This window comes from Microtus ochrogaster, unplaced genomic scaffold, assembly GCF_000317375.1.
Source record: "Microtus ochrogaster isolate Prairie Vole_2 unplaced genomic scaffold, MicOch1.0 UNK15, whole genome shotgun sequence".
Taxonomy (NCBI): domain Eukaryota; kingdom Metazoa; phylum Chordata; class Mammalia; order Rodentia; family Cricetidae; genus Microtus; species Microtus ochrogaster.
In genome coordinates this window covers 3,614,179-3,627,629 of record NW_004949113.1, presented here as the reverse complement: position 1 = coordinate 3,627,629, position 13,451 = coordinate 3,614,179, and the positions used below count along the sequence as shown (strand labels likewise).

At 49.8% G+C, this 13,451-nt stretch overlaps 1 protein-coding gene across 1 annotated transcript; it reads left to right on the top strand.

The window, feature by feature from the left end:
- Nucleotides 1-8,131: 8,131 nt before the first annotated feature.
- Nucleotides 8,132-10,463, top strand: Cbln1 (cerebellin 1 precursor). The gene is made up of 3 exons (XM_005367027.3): nucleotides 8,132-8,766; nucleotides 8,930-9,049; nucleotides 10,266-10,463. The coding sequence occupies exons 1-3, from the start codon at nucleotides 8,503-8,505 to the stop codon at nucleotides 10,461-10,463; spliced, it is 582 nt and encodes a 193-aa protein (XP_005367084.1). The 5' UTR covers nucleotides 8,132-8,502.
- Nucleotides 10,464-13,451: the final 2,988 nt, after the last annotated feature.

Sequence of the window (13,451 nt, the reverse complement as noted above, 5' to 3'; positions counted from 1 at the left end):
AGGATGATAGGGCAACTTGACAGAATTGAGACAATTCTGTGGGCAATGCCACATCATGAAGAGTCCCAAGTAGTTCTCATCTCACTGGACACAGCAAACCTGTTTTCATTTAGAATGAGTAAGACCAACCAAACTGGTTTTGGCCTCCCTGTTTAACTTCTAGCAAAACAAAACAAAACAATGACAACAAAAAAATATAGTTCCATCCAACAACAAAAGAGAAAAACTAAATTTGCAGCAGGACCAGTTCTTGTGACTACCAAACCTCATCTATTTTTTATCTCCATCCTTTAGGTCTGAAATGAACTTCCTGAAGCAGCATCAGACTTTGTGCCAAGTGACTAGGATATAAACATCCTTTTGGTTGTTCAGCAAGACATATGCTCTAAAGAAAACTGGGCTCAAAACAGGAATGTGGATTTCTATAGAATTAGGGAGAACCCTCCATCTTGTGAGCCTTGTCTGAGCTCTGTCTCCACCATGATGAGGGCAATCCGCCGTTCCCATGAACCTTCACACTAATGAACTGCTATAAATTTGGTTTCGCTGCTCCAGAGATTGCACTCAGCTTCTGGGCAATGCTGAGGATGCACCCTATATTCTAACCTCATCTTTTACAAGGTGTACTCAGCATTGTGGGCGATTTCCATGGGAGGTTGTTCTATTTAAAGAACTACTCTTCCAGCACAATACAAAAAAAGTCATTTATGAAGGTACAGGAGACACAGCAAGTGCTATGTTTACACAAGCCTAACGTCAAAGCCTCCCTTCCATACTCATGGTGTGGATGAGACCAAGAGGGTTCATCCGTAAGAAGGGAAATGATACCATGAAGTATCCACAGCAATGGAAGATCACACATTCTTATGGATGCTGAGAGGTCAGACAGGCAAGGTGTGGTTCCCTGACTGAATGTGTTCAGGGAAAGGGGAAGGCTGAACCAGAGCAGTCATCTCCATACATTCTGTTCCTGACCGTAAACACGGGTACCACATTCCCTTCTTAATCAAATTTACCAAAATTATATTTTCCATAGACAAAAGCCCAGAATTTACAAATGCAAAATGTACAAATGCAATATCACAATTGCTTTCATCTTTAATTTGCAGGCAGCCAGACCCACAATCCTTGAAATTGCTTAAACTTAAAAATAGAAATGACAACATAAAATTTATAATGCTGATTTTCCAATTAAATCCTCAGTTAGAAATGGCAAAAAAATTAAATGTCATCTACAAAACAGCCAAATCTTGGCTTGTAAAGTATCTTTTAAAGGATGCTTTAACTGAAAAAATAATAAAGCTGTCATAATTGTGTAGCAGCCTAGATTAGGTGGTCAGTCTGATGAAGACCAAGTCACTGTTTCTGCCAGGGGTAACACTTACAAGGAGAAAACATGACTGCTACAGAATCAGATACTTTCGAATATTCTGGGCTTGTTTAATAACAAATGTCCAGTCTCCACAGTAAATAAGATGTTAAGTGGAGGGTAGTCAATACATATTGGTTGAATAAACACAGAAAAAGAGGATTTATATACAGTGTTTGTGAAACTGCCAGCTATGTATACATTGTTACTAAGTACACAGGTAGTCTTTGTTTTAAATTTGAAGGTCAAAGACTTTCTATTAACACTAAAGAAAGACATTGTTTGGACTTTCCAGGCAGAGAAGAAAAGCAGGTTAAGAGTGATTTCAACTCATGTGGCTTCAGGAGGTATAGAGGAAGAGGGGATCAGTGGAGATGAACTTGGGGTCCAGGTGGTGGAGCACAGTTCTTAGCTACGGCTAGCTGACAGTGTGGATTCTCTCATCCCAGCTTCATAGTCAACCTCTGAGGTAAATACTTGTTATTCGTTGAGGAGAGGTGACAGCTGGTCAATGCCAGCCTAGAGGGCACAGGAAGGAGCCTTTGTTCTTTCTCACCTCCTGCTTCTGGAATTAAGAGAGAAGGCACTGTGCAGTGCGCCCTGACAATGCACATTCCAGAGCCATCTGAAAAATGCAGACAGACAACTCAGGAAGAATTAAGGTCCAGGCACTCCAAAGTTGTTATTTTTGCCTAAAAAGGCTATAGAATCCTTATCTCAATACAAGCCTAACATCTTGATAATGCTGATGCATTACATATTGGCACAAATTTTATAGTCATTGAGTAGGTTAGAAAAACATTCAGGAAATACTTTAATGTGGCATGAAAATGAGATAAATTGTGATACATCCATACTTATTTACAGTCATTACAAGACAATATTAGGAACTCAGACAGCTTGTTCTTCTAGTCTGTGAGCACTAGCCGAATAGTGTGTTCACTGAATTTGGTCTAGCTTTTTGTGGCTGTGTTCAGACAGTTCATTTTTCAAAGGTTCCTTTTTCTAATGAATGGCTTTGTGTTTTCGGTTTTGGTGAGGACCAACCTCAAGCAATGCAAGCAATAGCTATAAAATGCACAGTTAAGTTAAATGGCCAATGAAAAAGATTCCATCATAAATATCTAAATATTGGAATATATTATATTGTGGTTTGCTTCCAATCTATTATTTTAAAATCTAAATCATTACCTATTTCATGTAATAACAATAAAATCCTTATTTGTTTAGACTAGGCACACATAAAAGTTTACAAGTTTAAAAACTGAACAGGAATTGTCATGTTTTTCCAACAATGAAGATATTTTCGGAAGGTCTTCATAATTCAAATATCTGAGATAGTTATGTGACTTCCAAAGACATTAATGCCCGCCTGTGCTGTGAGGACACACACTCTTTACTACCAGATTCAGCATTGGCCAATTTAAGAAGTATTTTTAAAATATTTTCACTTTAATATTTCTAAAGTGTATATATACTTTGGTAATGTCATGCAGCTAATCTAAATTTGTAGTAAGTCGGCATTTAATTCATTGCCATTTTTTCTATAATTAGACAATTTATGGTTCTACAAAAGAATAAAGTATGTTAGATACATTGGTTCTCAGGACACAAGATTTTATACTGATGCAGGTTTGTGGGATCATAGGAGGAAAGGAACCAGACTCACGTGAAGTGGAGAGATTTTACCAAACAGGTGTTGGCAGGGTCAGAGCGCATTAGCAGATGCCGAGAACCCACAGACTGACAGACCTCCTGGCCGTGGGCAGAAGACGGAAGGACATGTGCTCCCAGAACACACTGGTTGGTACCTGCTGGATGCTCTACGAAGAGTGCAGGCTGATTCCCCAGTTTCTTTCCCACCCACCTCTGATCTCTGGGTTATCTTTCGTGAGCCAGAATCAATTAAAAGTTGTAAGAGGTCAGCTGTCCCGGCAAGAGCAGGACAAGGCAGGGTGGTTTAGTGGAGGGGAGCACACAGAGGGAGCTCAATCGCTTATGCATCTGTCACTGAGGTCTGACACGGGAGAACCAAGCAGGTGCCTCTAACTTAATCTGCAGTAAGTCTGCTAGGAAAAGCATTTGGAAATGCTTCCTTTTGAAAGGAATGTTTTAAAAAATAAGTCTCTATCTTCATGTTTCTGCATTCCCCATCCTTAAAGATCTACTCAGTTTCTTCAGGTTCAATGACCTCTTTCTTAAAGCCTTTCTCAAAGGCTCATCTGAGCTCTCTGAGTCATGGGGAGTCTTCATATAACTGTAAATGAACACACAGTGCAGGAGTTTACCAAAGGCCCTACTAAAACTGGAGAGAACTCTAACAAAATAGCAAACCAGCCAGCCACAATGACAATACCCAACAGCTCTCTCACACATTAAATTTGAAGCATACACTTGGATCATTCGTTGAAGTTCTCTCGTTTATTAACTTCGTGTGTGCAGTGTGTGTGTCTAGGTTTTCTCTACCTTCTGATTGCAGGATAAAGGTAAACACATACAAGAAATGGTCAAAGCCACCATTTTCAAGAAGCCTGCTTAGCAGAGCTGGAGGCGAGAGTGAGAAATGGTGCGCGCTGCTGGCTGCTGGGCAACACAGAGGCCCGATTTCGCATACGGCTGGCACGCCATGAATGTCTGCTGAATTGGCTAAACCTTCGTTTGTCTCCAGAATCAACTACCGGAAACAGCACATAGATACTTCTTGGGGGAAAAACTCCAACTAGTGTTTGAGGTTGCATATACACGCATGCATGCATGCATACATGCATACATACATACATACATACATATACATGCGCGTGCACACAGACAAATATATGTTCTTTCGAGAGCAGATCTGCAGGATCGTATCATGTTTTTTCCTCTGACCTTAGAAGAAATCTCATCTATTTGGAGAAAATCTTCACAAGAAACTCCTACCTGCACATGCCCCAGCATACTTAAGGCATCATTCTGAAAACTGTGTTGTATCTTTTAATTTGGAAAACAGCCTTTCTTTCTGAACATGGTAGGAAAATGCAGAATGTGGTTTAAGAGTCAAGAGCAATTTATATGCATTTTTAATAAAAAAAAACTAAAAAGCAAAATGTTACAAACCTGGTCTTCACCAAACAAAAAACTTAGTTTTATTAAAAGTGTCTAATTACAAAGAAAGAAATTTTTGAAGCATAACCTTTAGGACTAAGTTACATCTAACTTGAGTCTGGACAGGCAACAGGAAGACAAGCTTTGGTGAAAGCTGAAAGACTATTCCATACTTGGAATAACTTAGGATCAGGCCCACCGTGTGCAGGATATCTGTCTCTCAAACACTGATCCGAAATGGCCTTGGATACCCTCAATGTAACACTCTTCAGAATAAAGAATTCTTTCCCTTTTACCTTAAGAAGAAATGAACCAAATCCCAGGGACCAGCACTGACTGGGCCTTTGAACCAAGACTACAGAGATGAAATCCTGTTTGGCGTGGAGACTACATTTTGATGTAACAAAAGGAATGAGTCCTGTGAGAAAATAGGGCCTTTCCTGGATCTGCCCTCTCACTCCCCGGCTGTTCTTCCTGGGGTAGAGTCAGGGGCAGGAGCACTATGCCTGTGGAGGCTGGTGTTGCACTTCCTTCTCCAAGCAGATGGGAATTCAGAACACAGCAAGAGGAAACTGCCTCTGAGTTCACCAAAACGCACGGCCATGCTTACAGTGGGAGGAAAGGGTAACAGAAACAGTTCAAATCCACTGTGGATAATCTGTAGCTCACTAACTCTTTCTACGATGCTAATTTACAAGCCTCATTTAAGCAGTTTTTTTAACACCTTACACCAGAAGGCCCAAATAAGTTAAACCCTATGGGCTGCACAATTCAGCAACAACCAATTCTTTTTATTGTTCCAACTCAATTTTTCATATGTTTGCGTCATTTGATGAATGTTAAGGAATTTTAGAAATCTATCTTCTGGAAACCTAAAAAATGAAAAGATAAAAACTAATTCCAACAGAGTTTTGAAAAAAAAAAGAATGTTACAATCAACTACTGATATTTACTTGGATCTATCATATGAGGTACATTTTGACTTTAAGGCTAAACCTCAAAACGCATCATGAATAAATTGTTTCGTGTAATAATGGTTCTGAGATTTTAGCTGCAAGTATAGACAAAGGGGGGCTGTTTCTTACTAGGACTAAGGAGAGAGCACCTTGTAAAGATTTATATCATATAAAATATGTATGAATATGTAGCCAAAGCTTGAAAGGGAAGCCTAGTATCTGAGTCACTGATCCAATAGTGCTATACTTTAAATGGCAAGATAACCCTAGGCATTGACCAAGTAAAATTTTAGCTAGTTTGAACTGGTGCTGTCACCTGTCCCCAGAATGGCAGTTTTCAACCTGAGGATGGAGACCCCTTCAGGAGGCCAACAACACTTTCACAGGTGGATACCAGATAGCCACATTATGATTCCTAACACCAGCAAAATTACAGTTATAAAGCAGCAATGAAATAATTTTATGGTGGGAGGTCACCACAGCACAAGGAACTGTGTTAAAGGGCAGCAGCACTAGGAAGATTGAGAGCCAATGCTCCAGCAGAATCCCGATTCTAAACATATGAGAAGCCTAAAATAGTGATTAAGTGTGACATTTCTCATGACTCTTCCTTCTCAATTACATGGTACCCTTTAGTCACCACGACTCAGGACAACATATCCTTACAAACGGTACATTAACATTCGTGGTTTTAACACAGTACACAGAAAAGGGACGAGGGAGCTAGGGTGTGATGGAGATGTGGAGGTCACAGGCCTTCACAGATACTCATCAAAAGAAGGCATAAAGAAGGCAAGGCAGGAAGTGAGTCACGGATTTGGGAATGGTACACCACCTGGCTCTTACAAGTGACCCAGGCTAGAGGTCATGAACCCGAGTGCAGCCTTATGAGAATGCCTCAAACTGGACACGTGATGGAAACAGCTACATGTGGGAGGTTCTTGCACTGTTCTCTGGGTCAGGAAAAGAAGAGTTGAGATTTGAAGGCAGGGAAGAAAACAAAGGATGGGTCAGCTAATCATGTCTGCATTACGTACATTCTAGGAAAGCCTGCAGCCTTGAGAAGCACAGGTGAGGATGGGGAGCTTAAATAGAAGGAATCTCTGACGTGTGGTTGGCAGACCAGCAGTGGGCACTGTTCAGGAAAGCCTCCTCGGAGGACAGGCTGGCGACCACCTAGCTGAAGCCAACCTTCCCTGTTTATGTGCTCCATGAAAACAGAATTCTGACCCCCATGTCTTGCTCTTGCTTACACCTGACTGGGCATAACTCAAGCAGGTGCTAGGAGACATCGGAGTGGCTGGCAAAGTCGCTGGTCGCCAGGGTACTGCAAGGCTAGACTACTGTTCCCGCGGGGTGTTTTCCAGACACCTTTAGGGGTTAGAGCCGCCGCCTCATTATCCAGCTCTCACCTCTTCTTTCATGCCAGACCATGAGCTGGCAAGGCTTTCTGGGGATTTCTCAGAATCTAGGAGCTGGAAAAAAACTATCCCGTTTTCAAGTGAGTCTGCAGCTTGTTAGGTTACTCTTCCTCATGGGGCACTTACAGGCAGGCTTCGGAACAGAGGCGGAGGTCTGCTATTGGGGTTCTTCTCTTATATCTCTAAGTTGCTCCATCCCCCCCCCCCCCAAATCTCGAAGAAACAGAGGAGGCTGGGGAAGTGGCTGTCTCGAAATTCCCGGAGGCCACCTTGGCACCAACACCCCGCGGTCTGCACCGCCACACACAGCGAGGTTCCCGCTGCGGGTGGTCGCTGGCTTGCTCGGCCTCGCACAAGTACCAGCCCCGCCCGCTGCAGTCTGGATTCCACGAGGTCCGCGGCCCTCCGGCCTCGGCCTACCTGTTCCTGCCGCGAGGTGCGGGACCGGCCCATCTCCGCTCCTCCTGTTCTCACTGGGCGAGGATGCATTTTCATTTTGTTTTCGAACACGTGTGCGGTCTAAGTCTACGGGGGTGGGGTACGTGCCCTAGGCTCGAGGGAAAGGCGCTTTTGTAGGCGCGGACACAAAACACGTTCAGAGAACCGAGGAGGAAACTACCCGCTCTTGCTTTGCACGCGGGGTCCGGGAGAGAGGCCCACCTGTGTTGCCGCACACATGCACTCGAACGAACGAGTTCACGCGTGACCCCGGGTCTCTCCGATGTCCTGCCCGCGCCACGTGCGCCCCCAGGGCCGCCACGCAGGCCCCGCCCCGCACGTACGTGCCCTCAGCCAGCCCACGGCTGCTGCTGCCCCGCGCGCCCGCGCCCACGGGGGGGCGCTCCTGCCCGCCCCCCGCACCCACGCGGCGCCTCCGGGCCGGAGCGAACCTGCACTAGCGAGCCGCAGCGCGCCGCCTCCTACCTGAGAGCCCGCGAACAGGGCGCGCGAGAAGGTCGAGGCGGTTGCGGGCAACGCGACCAGGGAGAAGGCTCGGGGAGAGCGGCTGCGGTGGACGGTCCGGGAGCGCGCGCGCGCTCCCTCCCTCGCTCCCTCCACCGACTCCCGGCCGGAGCCCAGCCCCGCAGCAGCGCGCCGCCCGCCTCGCCGCGCCTAATAACAACGGCGCCCTGGGTCAGGTGGCCGCGCGCGGACCGGGCAGCCATTGGCTCGGCGGGGAGCGCGGTGAGTCGGGATTGGCTGGCAGGCGGGGCCTCGTCGGAGGCGGGGCGGGGCCGCTCAGAGAGGCTGGCTGGGAGGGGCGGGGGCGGGGCCAGGCTTGGTCCGCGCCTTTGTGCCCGGCGCGCGCTCTCTGCCCGCTCCGGCTGCAGCGCCCGCTGCATCAATAATTCAGAGCGGCGGCGGCGGCAGCGGCGGCGACAGCGGCGAGTGCGGACAGGAGGCGGCGGCAACAGCGGGGACCAGGCAGCAGAGGCTATGCATCCAAGTGCGGCTGGCCGGCCGCGGCACCCCTGAGGCCCGGGCGGGGCTCCGGGTGCACCGCGCGAGGGGACGTTTGTCCTGGAGTCCGAGGGAGAGGCGTAGTGGCCCAGGAGGCGCCGGCGGAGCTGTACACAGAGCTGAGGAGGGGGCTTCGGAGCAGGGCTGGGGAGGGGGGCGGCTGGCTCTGGCAGCCCCCGGGGTGGGGGGCGGGGTGGGCGCCGGCGGCGCGATGCTGGGAGTCGTGGAGCTGCTGCTGTTGGGGGCTGCGTGGCTGGCAGGCCCAGCCCGCGGGCAGAATGAAACAGAGCCCATCGTGCTGGAGGGCAAGTGTCTGGTGGTGTGTGACTCCAACCCCACGTCTGACCCAACGGGCACTGCTCTGGGCATCTCCGTGCGCTCGGGCAGCGCCAAGGTGGCTTTCTCTGCCATCAGGAGCACCAACCATGAGCCGTCCGAGATGAGTAATCGCACCATGATCATCTACTTCGACCAGGTGAGTTCCCCGATCCCTTGCAGCATCCAGAGCGGGTTGGTGAGCGGTGACAGGGAGAGCGTGGAAATCAGATGTGGGATCTTCTCCAAGGGCTCTGCGGAGGCTCGAGGACCACACTCGGACGGACTCCGGTCTACCCCCTTTCGTTCCTGTCTCCTTATAGGTACTAGTGAACATCGGGAACAACTTTGACTCAGAACGGAGCACTTTCATCGCCCCGCGCAAAGGAATCTACAGTTTTAACTTCCACGTGGTGAAAGTCTACAACAGACAGACCATCCAGGTCAGCTGCCACCTGGGGGCCAGGCTCTCAGTAGGGGGTTGCTGGCCGTAGGGGGTTGTCGGAGGCCCTGTGGAAGCGGGAGGCAGCAATCAGCGGCATACGCCCTGGCTGTAGGGGACAGGTAGCAGGGCCTCAGGGTTCTTTGGCACGCACCGCCCCTTAAGCTGTCCAGCGTTCCTGAGACTCAGTTCTATCTCCAGAGACATTTTCTGGCCTTCGCTTTCTGGGCCCTTCTGTAAAGGCTCTTCGGTTTCCCTTAGGGACTCCTGGGACTTCCTGTAAGGGTTGTTAGCTCACAGACAGCTAGGGCTTCTGTGCGATCTCCTCCACGCCCGCTTTCTAGGCTCAACAATTCGCTGCAGCCCAAAGCCTTTCTGGCAGCTTTTCTGCTTTTCTTCAGTTCCCTAATCCTACACCCTTCCTTCGTAGACTTGTTTTTAAACTTGAGTCTGGAAGGGTGGACGGAGAAAAAGGTCTAGGTGGCGATGGAGGAGTAGTGAGTGCTACTTCCTCCAGGTCCTACCGTGTCCAGGCCAGCATCCACCCGCTAGCTAGGTCTTGATGTCCGTGTTACCTTAGAGCTCCCGCAGAGGCAGACAGCGCAACTGGGGACAGGGCTCCTGACCCTAGGCCGCCGCTACCGCAAGGGCACAACCAGGCGGTGGCGGGCGCAGTAGGATCTGGGGCGGGAACTGAGCGGGTGACTTAGGGACGGAGCTCTAGTGCATTTTCGCAGGTCTCGGAATTCCGGACAGCCTCTTCAGGCCGCTTCTAATCTGCTTCACGCAGCGTCTCCGCTATGCGCCCCCCCCCCCAGTGTCCTGACCACAAACCCTGGGAGAGGCCCAGGATGTGGGGAGCAGAGTTGCTCGGGGCAAGCTGGCGAGAGGCCAAAGGTCTCAGGACACTACGCCCACCTGCGGGTTTATGCCCAGACGTGATTTGCTTGGCGCGCTCCGCTCGCTCGTTTGAGAAGCTGGAGAGAGCCCGACTGCCGCTCAGAGAGGCAGACCCTTGCTCTTCCTAGATACGGTGTGGGTCCCCGTTAGAGTCTCCGCAGTGAGCAGCCCAAGCCCCGTTTCGTCCTGCACGCCTCATGCCCCATCAGTGCCCCCAGGCCTTTGAGGAAGCTAGCCGAGCACCTAGGTTGGCGCTCCCCTGCCGCTTGGGTACCCGCTTAGGTGGCGCTTCTGATGCAGGCCTTTCTCTTTCTCAGGTGAGCCTCATGTTGAATGGGTGGCCGGTGATTTCAGCCTTCGCTGGTGACCAAGACGTGACCCGCGAGGCCGCCAGCAATGGCGTCCTCATCCAGATGGAGAAAGGCGACCGAGCATACCTCAAGCTGGAGCGGGGGAACTTGATGGGGGGCTGGAAATATTCAACTTTCTCTGGATTCCTCGTGTTCCCTCTCTGACTGGCTCATAACGGGAATGGAGGCAGGAGAAAGGCAGGAGGGGAGTGAGAAAGAGGCCGAAAATTACCAGGGCGAGGAAGCGGCGCCACCGGAAACTTCCTACGTGTACCTAGCTACAACTGGGCACAAAGGCGCGCGCCGCCCGCGGTCCAACTTCTTCCACTCCCTTACTAAGAGAAGTAAATTTCGCTTAGCTCTGCACACTCCCATTTCCAAAAATAAACTCGCCTCCCCCAAGCCAGTCGCAGTAATCGAGGAAGAGACTGCCTTGTCATTGTTCCTTACCCACGTCCATGTCCCCAACAATTAACGAAGTAATGTGAAATGTTTCTCCCGACCCGACCCCCCCCCAACCCTGCCACTTACTGAAACTTAGTATGCCCCCCAGTTTGAAGAAGGGGGGTCAGTTTGTTTTCTGTTTCTGTTTTTGAATGGGGCAGGTAGTTTTAATATAACAGGTTTTGCTCGTCAAACACTGCGCGAGTTAAGCGGGAGAGACTTGCCCTCAGCTGCTTGTTAGCGGACGAAGGACTCGCCTTCGTGGTGACCGGTTTAACTATACATAAATATGTATATGTATCATTTGTACACGAAGAGCTCTTCCGGGTGGACGCTGGCTGTATTCCGTATTTCTGTCCTGTTCGGAGTGATCGTGAAATCTAAGGCTGCTTGGTGTTTGTTCTCTGATGCTTGTCAATGCTCCGTGTTCTGTGGCTCCGCCAAACGCCAAGGAGGTTCTTCGGGACGCTTCCTCTTCCTCTGTAACATACGTGTGAATAGCCAAAATTTAATTTTGCTTTAATTCAATAAAGTCAAAGTGGGACTTTTATTTTTCTGAAGCAGCTTTCTAAACTTCGCGTTTTCCGGGTTGCGAGGTTTTGACGGCTTGGGCTGCCCTAGACGGGCGGAGAAGAAGGTGACTTGGAAGATGCAACCAGAGAGGCCAGGGCACAAGGGCTTCTTCGCAGAGCCGGTTCTGCGCTTCCTCCCGCAGCAGGCTCCTTCTGCCTTCCCTCTGCACCTTGCTTTGGTAGATCGTGAGAAATCTGACCCAGATCCTGCTAAGCGTGACTGAGGGCCTGGAAGCAGTTCCTTGTCCACCCCCAATTCCAAATGCATCAGGAGTTATTCCCAAGTCTAGGACCCGAACCCGCCTGCCCCGTGTGACAGTGTCCTTACGCCTACTGTCCCTGGATGTCTCCAGCTCTATCAGCTCCGCAGCTCCCGAAGCACCTAATATTTTGTACCAGCGCCTCTGAACTTGAGGTCCACCCGCCAAACAACCCGGGCTCCCAGACCTGCGATTGCGCTCATTCGCAGGACTTTAGAGGGGTTCGTCCAGAAGTTTTGATTGTATCGAAACATAATGTGAAAGCAAAATTGAAATAAACGACTTTGTTCAAAGTCTGGAACACTGACCCTGTGTTGGACGCGGGTGACGCAGCGGCAGAAGCGGGTGGAAGCAGAGAGCCCAGGACCCAGGGGCTTCCCGTGGTTCTGGGCTCTCCTCGGTTTTTTCCCCCCCTTGGGCTTAGATTCAGATTCGCGTTTTAGTGCTTGGCGGTGGGGGTGGGGTGGGGGAAACGGGGTCAATAACAACGCGGCAGGCTAAATTTCTGATATTTCTGCTTTCAGCTTCCCTGATCGCTTTCCAAACACCGCCGGGCTGGGAACTTCAGTACTGGTGCTCAACCGCACAGTAGTCTAAGGTGCCTCTGGCAGCAGCGCCCTTCACAGTCTCAGGGGCCCAGGGGATTGTGGGGGACAACAAGGGGTTTCTGAAGTGAAGCTCAATCTTCCATCTCTACAGTTCCTCACCCCGCTTCAGTCCCACCGGAAGAGGGACCTTACAGGAATTTAGTAGAGAAGCGATTGTGTCCCCCCCCCTTTTCTTTTCAGTAAGAGCTTTGTCTTCAGGCTTCCTGCTGGGAGGCACGCAGGTCAAGGACAATGGGAGTCGGCCAGGGAACTACCTTGACCAACAACTCAGCTGTGCAGAGCCTACCCTCCGAAGTGTAGAGGCCAGCGCCACCGCTCCAGGCTTACAGGCTGTGGAGATTAGGTGCCTGCTACACCTGCGAGCTGCTTCCAGCCCACCTTGAAGCTCAGGGAGCTTCCAGAATGCAGCCCATTTCTCTTCCTAATGACAAAACCATCCCAGTTCTAGCGGCCAGGGATCTGGTTCTGGGGAACCACCAGGCTGAATTCCACCTGGGTAACTTGGGCAAGTGTCCCTGCCCTCATGTCGCCCTTCTGTATAAAGGCAGGGCGTACTCTAAACATTTTCAGAGTTCCTTCTTCTCTGGGGACTCAGCCATTCTCTGGTTCGGAACCGGGGCCTACAGGTTCCATTGCCTCAGTGAGTGACTGGCACTGTACTAACCCCAGAAGAAGGTGGGTCCAAACTGGGGCCCAGATCAGAGTCTCAGCAAGTGAACAGAGAGCCCGTGGACCCAGAGGAAGAAGAGGAAAAATTCGCTCTGATTCTGCTCCAGCTCTACTTGGTTCCTGGTAGAACTGGGTCCATACTTCTGAGGTTGGCATTCAACCCCATTATTAGCATCTGGTTCCACACCTCCTGCTTCATCCGTCACGCCTCCCCCAAGTCTTTTGACCGTTCATCTCCCCCTCCTTTCTCTGTGTACCTACACATTCCACCCCAGCCTCGAAGCTATTCCTTTTTTCTTTTGTTTTTCAAAATTCCGTTTCACAAAGGATCTTAGTTCTGCTAAAAGGTGCCTCTTCTTGGGAGCTGTCCCAGTTACAGAGCAGGAGGTCTCCCTAGTAGGCTTTCTGCCCACTTGCTCTTTGCCCTTCAGGGAGGGCCCAGTGTGGTGCTGGCAGGAAAGGAGCCACTTGGGACTGGGCTTGTCTTCTCTTGTTGCTTTGGGTTTTACATGGAATGGTCACCCACATTTACCTGAGCAGGGCAGTGGAGACCTCACCCAGGCTCCTGGTATGTGACAATTGGACATCTTCTTCTTTGGG